This window comes from Cygnus atratus, chromosome Z, assembly GCF_013377495.2.
Source record: "Cygnus atratus isolate AKBS03 ecotype Queensland, Australia chromosome Z, CAtr_DNAZoo_HiC_assembly, whole genome shotgun sequence".
NCBI classification, from domain to species: Eukaryota; Metazoa; Chordata; class Aves; order Anseriformes; family Anatidae; genus Cygnus; species Cygnus atratus.
This window is the reverse complement of record NC_066396.1, coordinates 1,125,091-1,149,706: the sequence shown is the minus strand read 5'-3', so window position 1 is coordinate 1,149,706 and position 24,616 is coordinate 1,125,091. Positions and strand designations below refer to the sequence as shown.

The 24,616-nt window shown below is 52.2% G+C and overlaps 1 protein-coding gene across 15 annotated transcripts in view; it reads right to left on the bottom strand.

The window, feature by feature from the left end:
* TCF4 (transcription factor 4) overlaps window positions 1-24,616 on the bottom strand; it is a 208,061-nt gene that overhangs the window by 58,844 nt on the left and 124,601 nt on the right. For 10 of the 15 annotated variants that reach the window (XM_035560062.2, XM_050716607.1, XM_050716606.1 and 7 more), the window contains 2 exons: window positions 23,818-23,947; window positions 23,343-23,392 (listed from right to left, as the gene is read on the bottom strand). The exons of 2 other annotated variants lie outside the window; for them this stretch is intronic. In XM_035560062.2, coding sequence (XP_035415955.1) covers window positions 23,343-23,392; window positions 23,818-23,947 — 180 coding nt within the window. Of the gene's footprint in view, window positions 1-2,608; window positions 2,956-3,643; window positions 4,062-23,342; window positions 23,393-23,817; window positions 23,948-24,616 lie in introns of those variants that run through there. 3 more of the 15 variants (XM_035560082.2, XM_035560080.2, XM_035560081.2) reach the window with 3 other exon arrangements.

The following is a 24,616-nucleotide window of genomic DNA, read 5'->3' as shown; positions in this document are numbered from 1 at the left end:
TTTCCCTGCTTCCGACGGAATCAAAGCGTTCCTCTGGTACAACCTCGTTAGACCTCTGCTGAAACTTCCCTTCGAAAACATTTTCAGGGGAAAAAAGCGAACCGAAAGCTCTCCGTTCGTACATCGCATCACCAAGGAAATCATCGAGCGCTGGCTCGCGTTCACGTTTTATTATGTGACGCTTCCACTTTTGCTATTGTTTGAAGATTTCCTAAAAGAAATGCCCTGTGCTAGCAGGCACGTGAGGGAAAACATTTCTTACCGACGGACACGGGGAAATAGTTAAAGGCAGAAAGTGCGCTCCCCCGGAGCGAGCTCTCCTAAAATGCCCCGTGAGCGAGGGAAAAAAAAGCAGGCTGCAGAAAAAGCCTGCAAACCTTGCGTCGACGGCAGGTTATTTTTTTTTCGGTCGTTTTTTGTGGCTCCTGTACCCAACCGTGCTCGTCTCCCCAACAGCAACCGGGATTCGGAGCGCCTGGGAATGATTTTGCATTTTTCGGCTTTTGTTTATTCCCAGGGAAGACCTGCTTCCGCTGCCTGCGCTCGCTTCAGGGAGTTCAAGCCGAATTTAAACAAGTAATTGACTTGTCACTGGGAAAGACAAAAAAAAAAAAGGGGGGGGGAAAGAAAAACAGCGAGGGAGGAATTTAGGACCGTATCTTTTCCTCACCCGAGGGCTCGTGCAACAACTAGCAGCCCTGCTCCGCTCCGGCGAGCGGGAGGGAGATGCGCAGCCCCCCCGCCAGCGAAGGTCCTTTCGATAAGGCGTTCGGAAGGCTTAATGCGTGGCATCCCCGGGCTCGGCGAGACGCCTGGCACCAACTCAAGAGCCGTACAATGCAGAACCCGAGCCAGAACAATGCCGGCCGCATATATAATAAAAAAAAAAAAAAAAAAGGAGGAAAAAAGAAAAAGAAAACGCCACAAAAATCTGTTTGGCAAGTGCACGGCTAAATACTCTCTCCCCCTCTCCCCGGCGCTGCGGTGCCGGCCTCGGCCGCCGAACTCCTGCAACTGTGCGGCCGTGGCTTTTTGCACGGCCGGACCGAGGGCACGGCCACCGCCGGTGGCCCGAGCGTGCCGGCCTCGATGCCCCGGAGCCCTTTGTGCTCCTGCAGCACGGGGAGCCACCAAGGGCCAGCTGTGCTTTTAACAAGCACCTCGGAAGGGTTCCTCTAAGCACGTTTCCCGTGCCGGAGCGCTCTCCCGATTTTTCCGAGTGCCACCCCCCGAAGAGCACAAAGGGGAAGCGGGGAGCCCTCCGAGGGCCCGGCAGCCGAGCGGGGCTTCTTGGCGGGGCGATGGCCCGGGCGGCGGTTTTAGGGCCCGCCGCGACGGCCTCGCTCCGGCTGCGGGCTCTGCAAGCTGGGAGCGCCCCGACACTTCGGAAATCGCCCCGCCGGAGCGGTGGGGAGCGCGGCGAAGCCCCCCCTTGGCCCCACGCCCCTCCCTCTCGCTTCTCGGGCTCTCTCCATCTCGCCCCCCGCCAGAGAAGCCCAGGGAAGAAGCAACTTGGGCGAAGCGGTGAAAAATGTCGAGGAGGGTCCCGGGGCGAGGCGAGCGCCGTGCGTTGCCGCTTCCTGTTTACAGTGCGCTGTCTCGGGGATTTTATTACTTACTGAGGATGAATAGCAGCGGTTAGCAAACTTTTTCTTGCAAAGCTACCGGCGCTGGCCGGCCCCGCCGCGCGTGGGAACGCCAGGTAGAGTTGTCCTTAGGAGCGGTAGGAACAACTAATTCAAAAAATAAAAGGAAGGGGGGGGGGGGGGAGAGAAAGAAAGGAAAAAAAAAAAAAAAAAAAGCGCCTCCCGGTAAATTCACGAGCCTTTATTTTTACTGTTTAAGCGGTTTTAAATCTCGGCTGTTGCTCCTGAGCGAAGCCCCCCGGTTTGCAGCCCCAGCCCCCCCGCGTTCCCTCCCCGGCACCGGGAACAAAAGGCGAGGTCCGCGGGGCTCCGCCAAGGACCGCGCACGGAAAGCGGCCCCCGGCGCCTCGCCCCGCGCCCCGCCGCGGCTCCCCCGTGGCAGCGGGGGCACCTGGGGGTGCTGCGCCCCCCGGGCAGGGCACCGGCAGGCCCCCCCCCCCCCGGGCGGCACGGAGCCGGCAGCGAGTTGGCGGAGCCGGGGCGGCTCGCGGCGCCCGACCGCCCCCCCCCCTCCGCCCTTCCCTGCTTTTCCCCAAATTTTCTCCTTCTTCCCGGCCACGGCTCTCCTCCTCCCCCCCCCCCCCCCTCCGATATTTTAAAATACTTTTCCTCGCCGAGACCCAGCCAGAAAAGAAAAAGAAAAACCAAAAACCAAAAACCAAAACGCAGAAAGGAAAGAAACAAAAAAAAAAAAGAAGGAAAGAAACCTCCAGATGGCGAGGATAAAACCTTCTGCTGGGGTTATGCGCGGAACGCCCCGCGCGGCTCTCGCCTCTCCTTCCCGCGCCCCCCGGCCCCCCCCCCCCAAAGCTCCGCGGATGGGGCCGGGGGGGGGGGGGGGGGGGCTCGGGGCACCCCCGGCCCCTTTGTGCCGCCCGCTCCCGGCCCCGGGGGGGGTCCCGGTGCCCGGTGCCCGGGGTCGGGGGGGTCCCGGCGGGGGTCCCGGCGCAGCGCCGCCTTACCGCTTTGCCATTATAGTAGTACATCAGGGAGTTGCCGCCCATGCCGGGGATCGTGTACGCGCAGTACATGGTCCCGGAGCCTTTTTCCCCTCCGGTTCCCACTCTTCCCAACTTTTATTTCAAACTCGCTCGCCCTGTGTGTTGGTTTCTTTTTTTTTTTTTTTTTTTTTTTCTTGTTTCTCTTTTTTTTTTTTTCTCTTTTTTTTTTTTTTCACCACAATTCCTGCACTTGCATGTTCCCAGATGGCCGGCCCGGGCGCGCTCAATATGCAAAGCAGGGCGAGACCATTCGCGGCGCGGGGGCGGAGGCTGCGCGCCCCCCCCCCCCCCCACCCCTCCCCTCCTACCCCCCACCCCCCCCCGCACCCCCCCCCCCGAACCTCTCCCGCCTCCCCGGCCCCGCCGCGCGCCCGCGCCCGCGCGCGCCGCCCCGCGCCCGCGCCGCCTCGCGCCGCCCCGCGCCCGCCCCGCGCCGCCCCGGCGCGCTCCCAGCCGGCCGCCCGCGGGGCCGCGGAGTCGGGCCCATTAGCGAGCGGAATACAAATGCGCCTAATTGCCTCCCCCCCCCCCCCCCCTCCTTCTCCTTCTCCCCTCTCTCTCCCTCTCCTCTTTTTTTTTTTTCCTTTTTTTTTTTTTCCTTTTTTTTTTTTTCGGTTTAATTTGATTAAAAAGCGAGTGGCAGGAAGGGAATCGTATGATGCACATCTAATAACTCCGCCATCTGTCCGTGCTGCTGGCGCGCTCCCAGCATTGTGCGCAGCTGCCGCCGCCCGCCCCGCGCAGCCCCGAGCCCCCTCTCTCCCTTCCTTTGCGCCCCCCCCCCCCCCGGGGGCAAAAGGGGGCTCCGAGGGGGCCCGGGGGGGTCGGAGGCTCGCTTGAGCCTGCCAAATCGTGAGCATCGCGGGAAAGGAGGGCCCCCCGGGAATGGATCCCAAACGCAACTCGATCATTTGCACATGCCGAAGCAAATGCCACGCGAGCGTGCGGCGCTTCTCCGGGCCCAACTTCAATAATTCAGAGCCCCTCTCGCCTTACCCCGCGACGCGGGAACGGAGCGCACGCAGCGTTCATCCCCGACAAAGGCACGGCGGCGGCGGGCTGGCGGCTCGGGCGACGGCAAAGTTTTCCCTCCGACTTCTTTCCGCCCGCAGCCAGGCGTTGCGGTTGCGTGTGCGTGGCCGCGTAGGGAGGGAGGACCGAGCGGAGCTGTGTCTAACTCACTTGTTCGGCATTTATTCGGGAGCTCCCCGGAGGTTCGGGTAAACAGTCCTTGAATTATAATCACGCATTTCGTTCACATTTCATGCTTTGAGGATTTCTTCCTCGTTAGAACGGCTCGTTGTCAATCCGACAAGAGCGCGTTTGTAACCTTTAAGCCACCCTCGGCGTGCGATACAGCGGGCCAAAAACCCCAACCTCCGCAGGTCCCCGTGCAGCGAAGAGCTGCACCTAGGGGGGAAAGGAAACGCTCCTCAAACCCCAGGGCTCCTCTCGGGGGAGCAGATGATTCACCAGCCCAAGATCTCCGCTTAACGGCACCCATTTCCTACACACGCAGATGGTGATGCTCCGGAGGTGAAAAATAACCAAGCGCTTCGATCGGTCCCTAAAAAAACCCAACGACCCGCCTAGAAATGAAGGGAGTTCTTCCCTCCCGTGTTTGCAAACTGCGAACCACGGCGTTCGCTCTCCCACTAAAAGCTGCGGTTTCACAGCTCCACACAAAGTTATACAACGGGCATTACATTTTAGTGCGGATTTTAGCACAAAATGGGATCGGGCGGACCTTTAAATCGTACACCTTAATCACTTTTCTGCCACTGAACAGTCCTTGCACTCCAGCCGAAGACGCCTGTTCTGACTGGCACGAGGTAATCCTCAAAATTTCTCCTGCTGACGCCTCCAGATCATGCACACGGAGAGGGACCAGGGCTCGGAAAAGCAATCCCTGAATGGTGCCCGGTGTGTCACGGAAATGGCTGCAGATGATTTCGGTTTGTTTTCTGCAACCTCGGCGTGGGGAACAGTCCGACTCCGTTTGGATCCTGTCACATCAGTGCTCTCGTTCTTCCGAACGGGAGAATTTCGGTACAAATGTATTGTACGCAGCGCGATAAGACGTTAATGCGGTTTGCAGGGAAGTAAGCCCCTAACTGAAACAGAATTCTCACCACATGACAATAAAAATTAATTACTTTGCCATATCCTATTTGCATTCGACACATACGTTGAGATAACTTTAATGCATTTTCCTGCCTTGCTCGGGAACCTGTGATTGGCCCGGATATGTATTTTTTGTCCCTTTTTCAGCAACAGGAACGAATATCGGACATCAAATTCCTACTGCTGAGAGCAGCCAGAGCACTAGCGGAGGCGCACCCACGGCCTCTGGGACCCCAACACCGTGACCCTGGGTGCTGTTGGGGTCCCTGCCACCCACCTACCGCATGCCCTTGCCCTCCGGCTTTGGGGTCGCGGGCACGTGCTGGGAGATGGTCCCACCGCCCCGACTGGTATAGCCTGGTGGCCAAGCGAGCCAACTGCTAAAAACACAAGCGGACTTATCTGAGGAGAAGCAGCCTTTTTAAAAAATTACATCTTTTTTGTTGGTGTTTTCACCTCCCAATGCATCTGGAGGCAGCGTACCCACTTTTGGGGTTCCCGCACCGCCCCGCGCTGCTGCCAGGCGGTTGGTGCGCTGCACGCAGGTACTCACCTCAAAGCGAAGGGTCACGGCTGGGCGTTTACACTTTTCTTTCAGGGAAAGTACTGTACCCGGAAGGAATGCCACCACAGGGCAGGGGACGTAATAATGCATAAAACTAGAAAATGCCTAAAAACTCCCGTGATGCGTTAGTTCCCAATTTTCTGCATCAGGTGACGTTCTTCCAGTGGCCTCGAGGTCACCGAGAGCAAAACCATCCACGTGCTGCTCCTGGTCTAAGCATGTTCCCCGTAGCCAGCGAAGTGGGGACCAGCTGACACCGCAGGACACCCCGCCCAGGCGGGTTGCCCCAAATCCATGAGCGGTGGGAGAAAAGAGGGGGAGCTGCCTAGAAATGCCCAGAGTTTCCTAACTCCCGTGGTATCGCTTCAGTGCACTGGCATATTCTTTCCTCACTTCTCTTTTGCCAGAGCCCAGCAGCAAATTCCGGAAGAGGGTGAGGAAACCTTGGAGACACCCGAGGAGGAGAAAAAAAGAGCCCCAAGTGCCTGAGCTCCCGCGGGAGGAGGAGGCGGGGCAGGAAGCCGTCCTTTCCCAGCAGGGTTACCGCAATGGAGGGCACCCCGTTGGCCCCGGGCACGCCTCGGGTCTGCACAAAACACCAAAGCAAAGGACACTGGAAGGAGGGGAAGAGTCATGGGCCTGTGGGGACAGCGCCACTGCTGCGACCGAGGCCCTACGACGGCAGCAAAGCAAGGGAAGCGGTCTGCTAGATGACGAGCATGGCCACAAATTCCGAGGGATAATGGTGAAATCTCAAGTAAGACGACGAAAATAACCAGTATTCCTCTCCGTCTGGGTCACTTGGATAATCTCATCCTTCTTACACAAATCCTTGAGTGTCGGTATTAAAACAGACCCTATGTGCGTGGAGAGGTGGCTCTGCATCCCCAGATGCGATGGCTGCAGGGGAAGGGAATTTTGCCAAGCTGCGCCTTTTTTGCCCCTGATCGGTGACTGGGAGCTCAGCGGAGAGGTCCCACGAAGGCGCCCCAGCTGCTGCCCCGACGGCCTTTCCCAACCAGCTTCTCCCCTGGTTAAGGAAAACAAAACAAAGAAAGGCCGGCTGCAGCTCTTCTCCCCAAAGCCAGGTCTGTTTTATAGGATGCCAGCTCTGAGCTAAAGGTTTCTGAAAATCACCGGCAGAGCTCAGTGAGGGATGTGCACGGAGCTGACCGGCAGGTACACGACCGAAACCACAGCGAGCTCCTCGGGATGCTGAATAAACCACAAGCTGCGTGTGCTAGGGGTGTTGTCTGGCCTTGGTTTTGGGGGATCCCAAATCCACTGGAGATTAACCTGCTCAGCACCCAGAGAAGTAATTTCTTGGTGTCTCTTTCGCAGCTACCGCAGCTCGCTCTGGGCATTGACATTCCCCCTCTCTCCCTGGGAGGAGGTTCGTGTTCAGATCCTCGTGTGCCGCAGACAGAAAGCAGCAGAACTGCCTGATTGTACAGATGCTGTATGAATAAATCAGATCCTAAAAGCCACCGGCTCTGAGAAGCTACTTTAAAACAGCCAAATGTGGATGCGACTGCTTTAATAGGGCTGCCTACCGCTGGCACCCCTAATCGACCCCACAACGCTACGCCTTGTTTCCAGGCCTGGAGGCCGGGGGGACGCGTGGTCCCAGCACCGAACCGAGCTGCTCCAACCCACCGAGGGGACAGAGGGCTTGGGACTGAGATGGGAAGTACCTGGGCACACTGCACGAGAGCTGTGGTTGCAGTCATTTCAGCGAGACCGTATTTGCAAGCTGATTTCCAGGCAGCAGTGGCCAGCTGCAACTCGTAGGTATCACTGTGAGTGCTGCTACTACCAAACTCTTGCTCTGTACGTTTTTATGTATTTCAAATGTCAGCCAGGCACATCTGCCAGATCCACAGGAGTTCTTACACAAGTTGCTCTTTCGGTGGCACAATCGCACGCACCCAAACGCGAGGTGAAGGGCTGGGGTGGGTGCTGAGGCAGAGGCCTGCAGCCCCACCGCAAGCTGAGACTGCCAGAACGAGCCAGGGGACGTCTCGCTAAGCCACGTTTAATCGGCCCAGCATCAAACTTTTCTTCCTTTTAGCTCAAATGCTCTACGGGCTGTACCGACCAGATAGCACATGAAGCTAATAACGCCACAAAACCCCAGGCCAACCGTCTGCGCGTGGGCCTGCTCCGCGCCGAGCGAGGCCACCTGGTTATTCTGCCACTCTCCCTAAAGTGCACCTCATGAAAGAAACCTCCGGCATCGAAGCCTACTTTACAGCTACTCTATTTTGAACAAAACTGTCTATCTAAAATACCCGTTTGCCACTCGGTCTATTTTTGGCTACGCTGCTTGCGAAAAGCCAAGAGAGAAACTTAAAACACATGGGCCAGGATTTCTCGTCGTGCAGAGGCACCAATGCCAATTTTTACCATTTTATCTCGAGCGTCGGAGCGTTTGGTGAGCTCTTCTGGAAAGCCAGAGCTTCTCCAGTCACCGACTGCAGGGTGATCTCAGATGGCACGTTTTGAAGACTCTGATAGCCGAGGAGGAGAGCTGGGAAATGGGGACTCTGAGGCATCAAACCCAGGCTTTAAAATCTCATGATTTCGTCTTTTTGCGGGTGGCAGGGCGGCTGACTCGGGATATTTGAACCTCTGAGGTTAGCAATGCTGCGATGGCTTCTCCACAGCCCTCTGGCAACGTAAAGAGGCCTGAAAATGATTGTACGGTAGCAGCGGGGCTTCGAGGCCCAGTCAGAAACAGTGCCGGCACAGGCTGCAGGCCGGAGCGTCCCACTGGCCTCGATTCAGGATTCACCACAGAAATTAACAGCAAAATTGTTTTAAGGATCATTTCCGACCTTTTCTATGTGTCCCTAAGGCACTGGGGTTGAAGAGGTGGGAGGTTTGGATATTTGGGAATTTTGGTGTCATTTGTCCCAATACGAGATCCAAGATGTCCTGTATCTACCCTACAGTCTGGAACCCCCTGTGGAGGTATTTGGCAAAATAAATCAGCAGTGATGGTTTTTTCACATTTCAAAGAGTGCTGAGCAGTTCACTGACAACAAATCTGTTTGGATTGTGAGGGAAGTCTTTGCTCTTGGAGTAAAACACAACCTGTAGCCATCGGTGTTGTAGCTACTGGTCCTGTTCCCTCACTGACAGGTTTCCCTAAGTCCTTGGTCAACTGTTCCCCATCAGCAGGAGCTGCCAGTACAAACTAAATGCATGTTTTAAGCACAAGGCAATCAAGGACGTGATCTTATATTTGGTCTTTAGGAAAAGAAAGCATGCTATAACGTTAACGATTTTCATTAGGAACAATAGATATTCCCCCACGTGGGTTCAGTGTTTTATAAACGATAAAAGACCTACTTGTACCAGGACTTGGAGAGGGAATTTATATACGTTATGCTCTTGCACAACTATTTTTTAAAACAATACAAGAGTTCAGTGTTCGTATACTCAGAGCTATTAGTACTAAATACAACCGAGAGCATTTCCAGAAAGTTCCCTGGCTGCAAAGTGCCGCGGGTCAGGCAGGGCCGTGCCTAGGGCTGGAGATGCCAAAGTCCCTTCCCCAAATCCCCTTCCCATGGGATGGGCACCGGGGCTCTGTGCCTGGTGCTGTCCCCATGGTGCTGATGTAAATGGGATGGCAACTCTCTAGTAAAAGCTGCAGCGTAGGCCAGTAAGGAAAAAAAAAGTGGAAAGAAAAAAAAACAAACTTGTGGGCACCATGCAAATGGCCACATGGCTAATTTTTATGGACCCAAACTTGGTCTTTTTTTAAAAAGTCACATGCAGCAGTTTGTCTACATAGTAAAACGCTAACAGAGCTGATCAAAGCGTTCAAAAGCGTTTCTCACTAGCCTGCTCTCTGCTAAATGATCTGCAGGACTGAACATAGATGTGGGATCCTGCAAACTCGTATTCTTTCCCACTCTGCCACAAGAATCTGCGGAGGGAGAGAAGCGCTGCTTCTCATTTATTGCACATTGCCATATGGAAGGCTTTTCAGCTGTTACATAGTTAGGCCTCACAGCCCCTCCATCTAGCAGTTAAATATTATTCTGTCACTATTTCCCTTTGTACAGACGGAGAAGGGAAGCTCGGAGGGGTCAGGGGTTGCAATCCCAGCAGGGCAGCGGCGCGTGGGGCCGCGCCGGTCCTAGGCACTTGTCACCTCGGAGGAGGACGAGCGCTTGCATGGTGGCACCTCGTCGCCAAACCCCTGCTGTCATCCCCACGGAACCCAGTGCCGAGGGTGAGGAGCCCGTACGAGGCGTTTGGGCTGAATTTGTGCCTGTACATTTTTTGGAAAAAAGGGTAACTCTTAGTTTGCCCACCCATGCCCATCACCCTCACTGCTGAGCAATCCGGTTTGGTTTTGCTGCTGGCTGCCAGGAGGAGCATTGCAAGCAGAGATAAAAGGGTTGGTCCTCAAGACCTCAAAGAAATAGGATGCAGGCAGATTTGAACCCTCTTCTGGGAAAAGACCCAGCGAGGTGGAAAGGGAACGGTGAGTGCTCCGGCTTCGGGTCTGGATCTGGCCAGAGGTGGAGCTCATGACACTGCGAGGCTACTCAGAAGAAAGCAAGGAGGGCCAAGTGCAAGGCTTTCTTTAAGGCTACTGCTCAAACAAAGAAAGAAAGAATCCAGAATAATGGATATTTAAGGAAAGGATCCAGAATAATGGATATTTAAGGAAAGAATCCTGAATAATGGGTATTTCAGGACCCCGAAGTGTCACTTGGTGATTCCACCCACCAGCCAGAGAGTTTCCTGGTGCCACCAGGAGGACCAGGGCTCGGGACTCCCAGAGGCACACACCAAGCCCGGTTCCCTCTGCATCCCGGACTGCTGTGGCTGGGTTTCTGCTGTGCTGGTGCTCACACGACCCGAGCAGTACAGAATCCGAGCGCCGGCACCGAACCCGCCCTCGGTCTCAGCGCCAGCCGGCCGCGCCGGACCGGGCTGCAACCATCGCTAGCATTTTTGTTTCTCACGGTCTTTTTTGTTCTCCCTTTGCATAAAATCATTTTGTGTCTCTTTTTTTTTTTTTTTTCCCAGGAACATAGCCCGGAGGAGGGAAACTGCCGGGTATCCATCTTTTCTTGGAGATCTTCAAACAAAAGATGTTCTGTGCAACATTTAGCGTCAATTTTCCCATTAAACATGAAGAATTCAGCTTTCCGACTGGATGTTAACCCTTCGGATAGCACAGCTGGATTAGATGTGACAGTGATGTTAAAGGCAGCGGGCTGAGGCGCACGGGCAGCAGGTGCAAGGGCCGTGCTCCTGGGCCACCGGGCGCTGAGCGTGGCTCTTCCACGACCCAACGGCCGTGATGGGGCTCGGCGGTGAAGGTTTGGGCGGCTCGCTAAATGAGGGCACGCTAACGAAGCAGCTCCTAAAACGGCACGGGGGGGTTGGTGTAAGGTGTGCGCGGGGCAGGGCCTGAGATGGCAGCGCACGCCGCACCCGCTCAGCGCCGGGCTGAGTTTGCCGAGCTTGGCCGGGCCTTACGATATTTCTTTCTGTAGATTTGTCCCCTAATGGTTTTTGAACATGCTTTTGTGGTTTCATACCGAATCGCACAGTGCGGGAGAATAATTAGGGGTAAGTCTTGAGCAGTTTGTGTTCTTCTGTGATTAGAGGAGAAGTCTGCGAGGTCTTTGGGCGCTCTGTGTTTTATTTTTACCATGTAAAATCCTTCGAGATCCTTTGGGTGTTTGTACCTCTGGTTTCACTGGGCTTTTCACAGCAAATAATGTGCTAAAATCTATCTCGCAAACTGACTGGTTGGACTAAAGACGCCAGGATGCTGGGTCTTGTGAAACAAAGTACGGGATTTTGTGAGCACGCGGGGTCACGCAGAGGTTCTGTTGGGTATTTTACATCAAATGTGCAGATTGTTTATTTATACCTAAAATGCACGCGCTTAAAACACGCAGCAAGCCAACTGCAGACACACACATATTACAGAGCGAATCTCTCGCTGCAATGACACGCGCGCTTTCCCCGCGAACTTTTCTTTTCAGCAATCCTAATTAATACTCAAAAGCGCGTTCTCAGCGGTGAGGATCCAGATGCCGTACTAAAAGATGTATCCTCCTCCCACAGCCCTTCCGAGGAGCCTCTGCCATCCTGCGCTGCGCCAGCACGGTGCAGAGCCAGAGCCAGAGCCTGGCCCGAAGGGGTTACAGCCTGGGCAAACAAAGACAGCCAAAAAGAAGAAGGGAGCTGAGGCACGGAGAGGTGAAGGGAATCGCCAGCAAACCCTGCATCAAGGAGCCTGGGGAGCAAGATCCAACTTCCCCGGTTCTGTTTCCTAACACTGTGCCATATTCCCATCGACTGCTCAAATTCACACTTAAATGCCTAACACATGCTAGTGCCAACTTCTATAACAAAATATGGTTATTTGGAGGGCCTATAAAACTGCTGCTGCTTGAGAAGTGGGTAACGTGTAGCCAAACGAAGAAGAAAATCAATTGCTTGCTGATAAATACTGCATAGGCAACTCTTGGGATTTTAGCAGGAGCCCTGCGCTATTTCCTGGGTTTTGGTTGCTTCTTTTTTTGTTTTTCCCCTAACGCCTCATTCCAGAAATTCTGTAATTAGATAAAAATTTGGACTTCATTAAAAATTTTAGTTTCAGGCCCTTGTAGCTGTGGGCAAAACCTGAAGGTGTGATCTGAGCAGAGCTACAAGTTCAGGAGGAAAAAAAGAGAAGCAAACACAAACCCATTACGTTTACAAATGTCTGCTGAATTCGGCGTGCCAGGGAGCCAGGTCAGGATTTTTGACACGCATCTGCAGGTCGGCAACCGTGCCCTGGTCCTTTCCAAGCCTCGTGGAACCAAAACCCCCCGCACAAGCCCTCTGCGCCCCAGAGCCCCGGCTCGGTGGCACAGACCTGGCAGGGGCAAAGCTGTCCCCGAGCAGCCCCCGGCCGCTGGAGCAGGAGGGCTGGCAGCCACCAGCAGGGCTCTTCCCTGCCCACCCGCTCCGGGATTTTGGGCAGGGCTCAGCAGTGCTTTAGGGACTGCTGCGGTAGGCATTATTTTTGCTCTTGGAACGCCCTTGATTATTTACTGCAGTAGCCCCAGCAGAGGAGCCTTCAGCCATGAATTAAGCGCAGCTCGTTTCTTCAGCCCGAAGAATAAACCACAAAATGCACCTAGCGTTTGAAACTCTTCCTCCAGATATCACCCGCTAGGAAAACCCGAGGTGCTGCCTAACGTTGGGGGCAAAACAATTCGGGAACAGTCCCTCCAGTAACACAAGTTGTACTAGAAATCCAGGCGCTGCAGCCCAAAGATTGGCAATGAAGTGGTTAACAGACATATGCTGTATAATTAGGAGATGCATTAATGATTATGAATAGTAAATGACTTGGTGCAAGGAAAAAATCTAGTCAAAAGGGACATGCACCTATCTTACATGTTTATTAGAAACTGCATATAACTAGAGAATTCTGCTATTAAGAATCCTGCATTATTGGTGTAAATACTTCCAAGGGTACATCAAATTGTAATCTTTCATACGACATCCATCAAACCAGGCTGGAGATTTTGACAAACATTAAACACAGTAAGGAGGCAATTATGTATGCATGATTTAATCTGCAACTAATTAATATGCAAATTTATTCATATGTTAGTTACTAAATTAAAAATGCAAAGAAGCCCTTATGGTGATTCTCAAAATTTTGCACAAACAGAACATTTAAAATATAAGAAAAAATGAAGTTTTTTGGAAACCTGCGGCATACTTTAAATCTTTGGAAACCTGTTGCACCGAGATGGTTCAAAAATATTTACTTAAATACCGGAGGAAGACAAAAGGTGTGTTAATTTTGTGCTCGAACGTGGTGGCACAAAGGTTAACCAGGAATCTCGGCAAGTCGGAGGAGATGTGCACTAATTATCAAACAAACTGTATTCCAGACCCAACTCCCACAGCCTGCAAAAAATAAAAAATAAAAAAAAAAAATCAGGCTCGGCACAACCTGGTCATCTCCCTGGCGTTTTGCTCCGTCGGTGGACGGCTGGGTGCTGGGCACAAATCCACTCGGACGCGGGCTGGGACCACGGCACCTGCACCCCGTGCTTCCGACGGTCACCGACACAAAAGCCCCCGCTCCTTGTTCACCTGGGTAGGCTTTCTGTTTCAGAAATGCTCTGGAAAGATTGCAAATAAAGGGTGCGAGGGAACTAACTGGGTGAAGGCGGGCAGAAACTGCCTTTAATTCTTTTCCAGATGCATCTTCAAAGCAAAACAAGGAGGCAAACAAGATGCAGGCATTTCAAATAGCTCCTAGAGCACTGCTACAGCTATGATTTGGGAAAGCTTCTACCCCCAGTAGGTAAGCGAAGAACAACAATTAGGTGCGTTATTCGAACATGCTCTGCGTTTTTAAGCTGGATGTAAAGGCGCACGTTTAACGTGCCAGAATTTCCTTTCACTCGCATTCCCAGGGAGAGCCCGGTGCTTTGGGCACGGCTCCGAGACGAAGCCGGGGCAGAAACCTGCACAACAGAGGCGCAGGTCACACACACAGGCTGGCCCCTAAGTGCTTCCAGGTGCCCTCCTGGGCCACTGAACTCGCCCTGTGGCCTCTGTTAGCCCTGCTCAAAAGCCAGAGGTCAGCAGTGCCCGGAGGGGCTCTGCTACAGCCCGCCGCCGCCCACCCCGGCCCTGCAAGCTCTCCCTGCTGGCGGGCTCCAGAGCTGCCAGAGGCCACCCCTTCCCAAAAGAAGGGGGAAAACCACGAGGCTGGAGTGGGAAACTGCAGCAAAAACGCTCGGAAAATACAACCAGATTCGGCTGCACGTGTTTAAATCGACTTCGTCGCTCCTTGATAGGTGCCTCTTGATTTTTGTTTAGGCCAGAACTGAATGTAAGGCTTTTAAAAGCTTAAACGTACACATTTATGCATTCATTACACAGTGTTAAATCTAATTTGTTCTTTTTACTGTCACAGGAAGCACATGTTTAAAGCAATCTGTTTCCTCATATGAATGCTTTCCTGTCTGTTTGAAAAAAATTGCAACACACTTTACCCCAAGTAACCAAGAGGTGATCATAAATATCCCTAAATAGCATTAAACAGATATGAAAGACATTAACACTTCCAGAATGCCAAAGTAGTATTAAAAAAAATTCTAACAGATGCTCCTAGGTCAAAAAGTGAAATGTGTGTTTCCTGAAAAAACACTCTCATCAGAATCATAAATGAACTGTGAGTGGAGAAATGAGGTGTTGCAGAGCAAACGAGAGGATCCTTTTGGTTAAGGACTCCAGCACACTGGTGCCAAAGTGTGGTTGCAATAAAAGAGCCAAAATGAAATGGAAGCGAGCTCCAAACCGACATCCTCTGCGCTCCACCAGGTGGCAACGGCGCTGGCCGGGGCCGGGGCCGGGGCAGGGGCAGGGGCAGGAGCGCGGTGGCCGCGGCCGGGGAGCGGTGGCGGTGTGGTTGGCCTCCGACCAAGCCGTTGGACTTCTCCTCGTCACTTTGCGGCCTGCATTTGGCAGGGAGAAGATGCTCTCATCTGGAAACAGGCTCAAATCATGTGTAATATGCAAACGCGGCCTAAAATACCGACGTTACCTAAGGCCTGCTTGCGGCGGAGCTGGTGGGTGCCGCTCCCTGGCTGCGGCGCTGGGCGAGGCCTCGATGCGTGAGCACCACGCACCCAACGGGCCTTTGTGGGCACCTGAAGTGTGCAAGTCTTCTGTATTTGCCAGAAAAAAACGCAAAAATGGGTGCCTTGAAGCCTTTGACTATTTATAGCATGGGGAGGATGGCCTTGCGTGGATGCTGCCTCTGAGACACCTCCCACCGCATGTCCAGCGTGCGGAGGTGTCCTGTCTGTGTCCTGTCCGTGTCCTGTCTGCGTCCCATCTGTCCTATCCTTGGTTGGGTGGGCTCAAGGATCTCCAGACCCCATGGGCAGCTCTGCCTCCACGGCACGGACAGAGGCACCAAACCCGTGACACGCATTAAATGCGACACGCAGCGCCAGCGAGTGGGCACGTGGGATCACCTCAGCGTGGCCGCAGGGAGCTCTGCGAGGACTCAGAAAAAGGCCGTTTGGGGGCACTGCCATTTTTGTCTGGCTGAAGCGGCTGGGCACAGCTCAACAGGGCAGGGACACCCGTCCTGCTCCTCCTGGAGGAGGCCCACGGGGCCCGAGGATGAGAAAGCCGAAGGCAGCGTCGGGCACGGCCCCGCGCCCCAGCGTCCCCTCCGCGGTGTCCCCTCAGCTCGGGTGCTGACATCGAGCGCGTGTTTGGCCTGTCGAAATGCGCTGACGGCCATTCAAAATAAAATAACAATAAAAAAACAACCAGCCATTGTAGGCCGCCTAGGTTTTGTGCCAAGAAACTGTCAGGGGAGCTTTGCTATGCATTTAACAACGTTAATAGTTATTGGAGCTCTCTATGCCATTTTTTTTTCTGTTTTCGCTATGCTGATTTTTTTTGCACGTTTACTGCTTCAGCGTAAAGGCAAAAAATACTCCGGAGCAAAAAATAAATGTTCCTTTGATAAAATACACAGACTCGGTTAACAAATGCCCGCGAGTCAAAGTGCAAACGTATCAATCCTGACAGATTATCTCAAAGTTCCCTAGATAACTCCACCACCGCCGTGCTCTCCCCTCCGCACGCTGCATCACCCTGACCCCACGCCCAATCAGTTCTAAAATGGAAGAAAAACTTAAAGCACATCAAATAAACAAACCCCCCCAGCCCAGGAAGCCGCCCTTCCCTAAAACCGACTTGGAAAGGCCTGCTACGAGATAGGGTTTAAATGCTTTTTTCTTAAATGCTGGACTGTGCTAATCAGAGATCTGAAGCCACTGCAGTGCTTGTAATGAACACCATCTAGAGATAATATTTAAAGAAAAGCTACAAAATCAAATCGCTGCATAGAGATTTTTTTTTTTCATCTCTGAATGCCTTTTACTAACAATTAGCCTTGAATTCAAACAGAAAAAAAATTAAGTGCTGAGTTTTACACTTGTGAAACTCGGCTTAATTTCCAAATGAAAAAAAAAAAAAAAAAAGAATTACAAATTACATAGCTGTATAAAGGAGGAAAATAGAAGGCCGGGCAATTTTAATTGTGAAATTAAAAATGTGTGTGAAGTTCAGAGGGGGGTGAATGGTGGTAGGCTCCAGCACACACATCGGGTTTCCTCCCCAGAATGGAGCCCAGCGCCCCGCGAGCCGGCCCCGCTCCAGGCGCCCCTAAAATCCCCCTGCACCAAGAGGAATAAATGCTGCTGTGCAGAAGCAGCAATTTGAAAAGAGCTGCTGTAAAAACAGTGCTATCTACCGTGTCTCGTTTTGCCCTTTTTGGAGGCACACAGAAATCATCTGGATCTGTTGGCCAAAATGCTATGTCCATGAAGGAAAATTGCCTTCTGCACTACCTCCAGTACTCTGAAGAGGGAGTCTATGCTCAAGCTAAACAAAAAACCCCACTAATCCCACACCTCTGTTACCAGCTGGCCAGCGCTATTCAGTATGGGATTTTTTATATTTTTTTTGAGCCCAGGATAGTTAAACATTTAGAAGTGTGTGAATGTTGCAATAAAAGTTTTGCCTTTAAATACAACGTAATGCCGAGGCCTAAGAAAAATACCCCGATCACACAATTCTTCCCAGATCGCTTTCTCATGTTCAAGATATCCTGTGCAATTTGCCAGAAATTAAAAACTAAGCAATTTTTATCTGCATTTCACTGCATTGTAATCCATTTAAAAACACCACCACCACCACAGCATTTTGTCTGCAAAATGTCTTAGTCCTCCAGGGTCAGCGAGCAATTTCAGGTACAGTTTGCAAGAGAAGCTCTTTTAACCCATCCCCTGACTGCTCGACAGTAGGTTTTAGTAATTGTCTTGGTTTGACTTCATTGTGCTATGTGCTAAAGATGCATTTCCCGATTTTATTTTTTTTTTAAAGCAAAAAGCAGAGCTTGGCCATAGCTGGAAAATAGCTTGGTGGAGCTTAACACGGTGATATTTCTCATATGGACAAAGCCCGGCCCATAGGGTGGTACGATTTACGTGGCCGGACAGCGGTGGGAAGGAACAACAGCCAGGGAAGGGACAGCAGCCAGGCCATGGCCCCAGAAGCCAGGGGACAGAGGGATCCCCTCAGCCCGATGACACCCCGGGCACAACAGCCCCAACAGAAGGGCGGCCGCGGCCCGGCCAGGATGGATCAGCCAGGGGAAGGGGCAGGCTGCTTCTTACACAGGCCGCTCCTCACCTCCGTGGGCTCCCAGCCACCAGAAGTCGCTGAATTACGCTGAAAGATTTTCACAAAAGTGCCCGGATCGGCTCCTGTTACCTCCTCAGGCCATCTCCTGCCCCTCTCGGCTCCTGTTACCTCCTCAGGCCATCTCCTGCCCCTCTCCCTGAGCTGTCAGCCTGTTCCCAATGAATCCCCCAAATCTCCACAGATTCCTACTTCAGGAAGGTCAGCTCCATCCATGGAGGCCTGGCCGCAGCTGGAAGACCTTAACATGTCTCCTGGGAAGCTCTGCGGCACCCGGGGCTGAGGCAGGGCCCCAGAGGTGCTGGCAGCGGGGACGGTGCTGGCGTCCCACAGCCGGGCCCACCTTCTGGTAAGGCAGGTGGCGGCCAGAGACACGGGGACAGTCAGGGACGCCGTGTTTGTTTTGGAAAAGTCCCCATTAAGCTGGATGCTCGAAGGGAAATTCTTAAGGTTGTGTTTTTTCGCTTGAGGTAGGAAGCCTGCAAAAAGTCCGCACAAAAAGCACAAAGGGTGCTTCCTCACCTCCCAGCTACTCCAAGGCTTCTCCTGTGGAAACCAGAATAAAGCCGTGGAAAAGCTCCAGGTGGCATCCCAGTAGTGTTTCTCTTTCCTTGCTTTTTGGAACAAAGCAGGTGTTTCCTTAGGATGTACAACTGAGTCATACACTTCCTTATCTGTCTGGTTAGCAAGGTCAAAGCCGGTACGCTTCTAAACACACAGCACAGCAAGTGCAACGAGATGGCTCCTGCCCAGGGGGGGACATCTCGAGTTAAGATGGAAGAGAGGCTGCTGCCATTACAAGTGAGGCTGGGGAGATTTTACCTGCTGGTTCTTCAACAAAAACAGTTGTTCAGTTCCTCTTTTCTGCTTTAACACAACAGAGATGACATTCAGCTTGTCCCACCCTTTATTCTGGCTGTAGTGTCTGCACCGCAAGACTCCCCCATCACCTGCCTTCAGGACAATGCCAGCCCGGCTCAGCCATAACTTCCCTGTCCTCTCCATTTTGCAACCCTTTGCATTTTGCTCCAGGGGCAGAGCAGGGCACGGGGTTTCACTTCGGGCTGCAGCTCCCAGGCCTGCTGCAAAGATCGAACAACCGCAGCCACCGACGCCTCCCGCGGAGCTCAGGGAAGAGAGCGCCCGGTGTGGCTGTAAGGGAAAAGAGCGTCCAAGGAGAAGGAAAATTGGAAGTGAGTGTGTTGTGCCATAAGGACTGTTTGCACTCCTTGCTAGATGACAATTGGACCAAGGGAAAGAGGGCTGGCGATGGAGGAAACGCACAAGCTTTAACCAGCCGTGCCCCTGGGAAGCCTGGCCCCAAAGAAGAGCACCTCAGGCCGCAGAAAGCTTCATTCCCAGGCTGCCCACCTGCCTCCACCCTGCAGGGCTCGAGGGCACTGTCACAGCCTCCGCTCCCCTGAGCTGCTCCAGCCCCCACGGCCCCTTGGTGCGGCAGAAGGCAGCCACGCGCCGCCCCACAGCCATCCTGCTCGGGATTCGATGCTCGGTGCCCCTTCAGCTCCGAGCAAAGCCACCAAGCACTCGCACCATGCCCACAGATGACTGCCGTGCCAGCACCAGAAGCTCTCCACGAAGGCTTAATTTCTGAGTTATCTTTATCTATCTGAGTTATCTCCGCTGGAGCTCTTCAGCCTGTGACCCAGCCTGGACTCTACCTCTTGCAGCCAGGACGTCTGCGAGAAGTACCAAGGTGCTCTCCAGCACAAACGCCAAGATTGCTGTAACAGAAATACCCATTTCAGACGGACGGTTCCCAGTGGACTCACTCTAGAGCTGAACTGGAAAATTATTTTCACTCCACAGCTGAAATTAAACCGCTCAGCCTGTGAAAGGCTGGCCTTCGGTGCCTCGCGCTGCCTGTGCACCTTCCCTGCAGTGGCCAGCAGGAGCTGCTGGACCGAGGACTGAAGCAGGGCTTTGGTTTGTGCCCATCACAGAGCCACGCAGACAGCTCCCACCCGGTCCCTGGTGGCTCTGGAGGCCAGTTGGTCCAGGGCAGCTTGCTCACGCACGGCTCTCGCTGGTCAAGGTGAGAAAATGCCAGAGCACTTTGCAAACACTTACTGTGAAAGGTCAGGTGTGATTAAACCATCAGCAGCCAAAAGGGGGTGAAGGCGTCAGGTTAACGGTTAAAACAACAGCAAAACCTTTGAATGAAGCTTAAGGGGAGAAGATAATCGTACAGAAGAGCAATTCTGATTGCACAACGGCGATGGCAGCAGCTGACACTGTTCAGAACATTTTACCAAATGGCCGCACAGCTCTTCCTGAAGGAGCTGCTATAGCTGCTCTGTGAAGTTAGCTCCTGCCTGCAGGTCCACGCCTCAACGTTCACATGCCCTCAAGCTCCTTGCTGCATAAACACACGGGCCAAACCTCGTCTCTTCCTAGGAATACAAATATTATTGTTGCACCTACCAGCCTGGGTACGGAGGCACAAAACACCACCATGCCAGAGCTCAGCAAGCCACGCGGGTACTCAACGAGGAAATCAAATTTAACCGTCAGTGATCATTTTTGCCTATATAGCCACGCCTGTGTGTCACCTTCAGGGGGCTCAACCCCAAATGCCCCAAGCTCGCCACCCTCTTTGGGTCCCAATTTTGGGAATTGGAAGGGGCGGCGTGGGGACAACCACCCGCACCCACCCCACGTGGCTGACGGCGTCGGTTTCGTGACACCCGGCGTGGCTCCGATCCGAGTAGTTTTTAAATGCTGATTAGCTCCCTAGTTTAATTTACTTTGTTTGCAAAACTCATAGCCATTTCTTATCGTAAAGGGGAGCTGATACAACGTATTTATTACCATTTATCATTGAAATTTTTATAAGACTACTTATGAATTAATCAACAATAACTGCTTTCTCCAACGCTGCTGCATTAATCTCCATATCCACTGCATAAATCACACAGAGAACAAGTTAATATACATATTTTAAGAGAAATACGGCAATATTTCCACCCTATCAACTAAGTGTATTATCATCTAGTTAGTCAATTTATAAATGCATATACTTTATCCAGCATCATAAATCCTGGCAGTTCAGCGTGACACGAGCTATCAGCAAAACACAATCTGACCTTTTATCGGATACTCGTGCCGTTTGAGACACCTAGGTGTGCATTGTTTCACGGGAAATGGATGATTCACGATGTAACAGAGACGACCTGGCTCCAACACGCATCTGTATGGTCATGTAGGAAAAGCTGGATTTCTTTCAGAACCAAACCATTCCCATATTCACATTATTGGACTTGCAGATTAATTTCCTTATTCTTGGAAGACACACCTACGGGCGATCGAAATATTGGGGCGTGCCTTCCTGCGTTTTATTTTCTCATAAATTGTACATCTCCCTAAAATGGCTTCAGATATTTAAAGCGCATGCTCTACTTGGAGATAATTGACTGAAAAATAAAAATACTGTTAAAATAGTTAAGGAGTATTGAGCTGTGGAAGTATTTCCGTTCTGTACAACAACAGCATTCAGACAAAATTAAAGGAAGCACACATTTGAGACTAATCTGTGACAAACACAAATTGCATTTCATTCTTTTGAAGCAAGAAGCAATCCATAAAAAAACTTTTGCGGCAGTTTCAAATCCCCGAATGTTGACATTTCCAACATCAGTGTCATCACTCTTACTCACAGCAAGAGCAGATAGCGGGTACCATTCTACCAAGTGTATCTTTTGGAACACGGATGCAAAAATATTCACGTACATGTCCTGAGATGGTCACCTCTCCGCTGAGAAGTATTGTAAAGCATAAAATAAATGTGTACGCTTGTCCCTGACGATGCCTGAAGGAAAAAGCAGCGGTCCGGCACGCGGTTACGGAGCTAGCACAAAGAACTGCACAACTCAGCCCTCGACGGGGGCAGGCAGCCAGGGCGCTGCATCTTTAAGTGGTCACAGAGCTCCCCTGCACCGCCAGGGCTCCGCTGGATCCTCAGCGCCACGGGCTGGCCTCGAGCCGCAGCGAGCTGCGAGGGACAGGGCATGTGAGGCTGGCAGGGCAAGCAGGGCAAGCTAAAGTTTCGTCTAAATGAAATCCACCTCTAACTTCAAGCGTAAGGTGCCCGTAAAGGCCTTTGGGGGGGATAGGAGCTGTTGCTGTAAAGGGCTCCAATAAAAACCCAAACCAAAAAACACACCGTGAAAGGCATTTAAAATATGCACGTGGGAACTTATTTCTAATTAAAACAAACCAGTATTATTGCTTCACCGGAAACTTTCACTTGAGAATTTCCATATTTCAACAACGATAAATAGATTTACGTTTGTATTGTTCACTGTGATAAAGCTTACAATAATCAATTATTAAATCGCAATTAAATTAGGATTTTCCTATGTATTTTTCTCTTTCAGACTGCAATTTTTTTATTTATAAAGTGACCGGTAATGAAACTACTGCTTAGCACATTCACTGCAGTAACTGAAGCTTTAAAAGTATGCTGGTTTGCAAACTGCAAATTTAGTTGGATTTACGGCAAAAACAGAAAACCCATCTGAGATTAATATGTCAATTTGTTATATATTCTGCAGGATTGATTGCCACTCGGCTCCTCCTAATAACCAGATTTATAGATAAAACAACTACAGTTATCAAGTATGAAAAGGACGCTCTCCCCTCATTAGTGTTTTCTTTTCTGTTTGCAGATATCGACAGGAAAATACGTATTATGTATTTTTAAAGCAATGGTGGAGAAAAAATTAGACTAAAAATAGTAGAATGAAATGCAATGCTAGAATGAACTGTAATAGTGAGTAGAATGAAATTTAAAACACTACTCGATGTTTTATTTACTGAAATGTCCTACTGTTTCTTTTAAAATCACTATTTTACATATATATATATATATATATTAATGGTTTTAAAAGCAAATGCTCTCAAAAGATGCAGTCGACCATGGTACGGCTTTTTCAGTAAAAACCAAAACGAACCACAAAGGTTTTACACCGTCACGAAGAGATGAAAACTAGGAGGACGGTTGTGTGGAGCGGGAGACAAAGGGCTTCACCCAGCCACGCAGAAACACCAAGTCCCGACCGCGCGGCGCGAGGATTTCGAGACAAACACTGAGAAATCGGCACTTCATATGGACGGCGTCCATAGCCCTCCTCACAAAGAGGTATCAGAGAGATTCTTTCAGATACCTGGGAAAGCCCTGGGTAATTAGCAGCTCTCTCATTATGCCCTGAGCATCCCCCAGCGCCCCGGCAGCAGCTGGCTCCCGCCGGCGGACACCTGGTGCCAGCCCAGCAGCGCCCGCTGCAGGTACGGCCGCCCGCTGCCCTGGCGCGGGAGCGAAGGCACGGCGTGGGCTGAGACCACGGCCAGTTCTCGCGGACCCTCCCCGCGCACCTCGCTCCGCATGCGAGCCCCTAAATCATCCTCGCAGCGACAGCGCCGCTGGCCGGCACGTGAAGCTCGCGCCCGTCCCCCCAGGCGCGCGGCGGCTCGGCGCTTCTGCCTCCGGTTCGCGCCACTCACAGGCAACGTGACCCACGCACGCTCGTCCCCGCCGTGTCGTCAATCGCCTCGCAGGCTGGACGAGGCCGTACGACGAGGCTCAGTGCCTCTCCTCACCTTGCCCACCACCTGTACCGCCCGCTACAAGCGCCCGCGAGCGGCGTGCCCGTGTCTGCCTTCCCCCCAGCGAAGCGATGGCGCGGCGGGCGGGCGCGTGGTACTTACTGAGGACGGCAAACCTGGAGGAACTTTCCGAACTTTCTTTGTTTGTACTTCTGAAAAGAAAAAAAGAGAAAACGGTGTCTTTGTAAAGACGGGCTTTTTTTTTTTTTTTTTTTTTTTGCCAGCGAGGTTTTCTGAAGAGCAAGCCGGCTGATCACCCTGCCCGCGGCTCCCTCCCGGCTCCCAGCGGTTTGGGTACGGCGGAGGGGTGCCAGCCTCCTGCCCACGCCAGCGGCGCTGCGAAATCGGTCATATTTTCACCTCGAGCGCTAGGGCCTTTGTTTTCGCCTCACGCGGGTCTGCTTTGAGAAAGCGACTTTCGAAGGCCCCTCGCGTGCCCCACAAAGAGGAGCGGCGGCGGCGGCAGCGAGCGCCGCGCGGCCCCTGGCTGCGCTGATCTCCCCGCGCCGTCACGCGGGGCCCGAAGCGCTGCGGTCCGTGGAAACGGGGGAGAAGCGCCGAGCGCGAAGTCACTCACCCATGGAGGTGCTGTGCAGAGGCCTCCGGCGGGGGTTATTGCTGGAGTACTGGTAGTACTGGGAGCCCGGCTTGCTGGGGGAGAGCGCCCCGGGGTTGCCGATGTCCATCTCCCCTCCCAGGAGACTTTGCTAAAAGACGAAAAAACACACGTGTGTGCGCGTGCATGTGCAAGCTGCCTTTCCCCATCATTAGCTATTTCTCACCCCTAAAAATAACAGGCAAAGAAGCCTTCATAAGCACCCGGAACCCCGAAACCAGGACCTGCCGACATTTTAAAGGCGACATGGCAAAAATTTCCAGCTTAGCATCTTTACTTTTACTGGGAAACCGCAAAGTAATTAATTTAAAAGACGATTATTTACATTTAAAGGAGACTTATTGCCTACTTATTCAAACGCAATCAGTGTTTTAAAAACTTTTGGAGCTCCGTTAACCAATATATTTGAAAGTCGTTCAGCTTCCTCACTGCAAACAAGACAGTTAAGCGTACAGATTTAGCCATAATAAAACTGAAGGGAAGAAAAAAAAAATCCTGCTGTTGACAGTGCGGTTGGTTCGGAGTGCATGAAGCAGCTTCATTGTCTGTCCCCACGTAAGGCAAAATTCGTAGCGGAGAATTAAAGGGATCACGTTTTGCAAGATGAAAATCTATACGGCAGGCTGTACGTAAAACGCGAGCAATGCGTGAAAATAAAACTGCGCGTTAATAATATTTTTTTGCAACGCTATCGGAAAAGAAAAGCACCTCTGAAAATCCCAAACAATTAACGCTATTGTACAGCAGCCGCAGTAGCAGC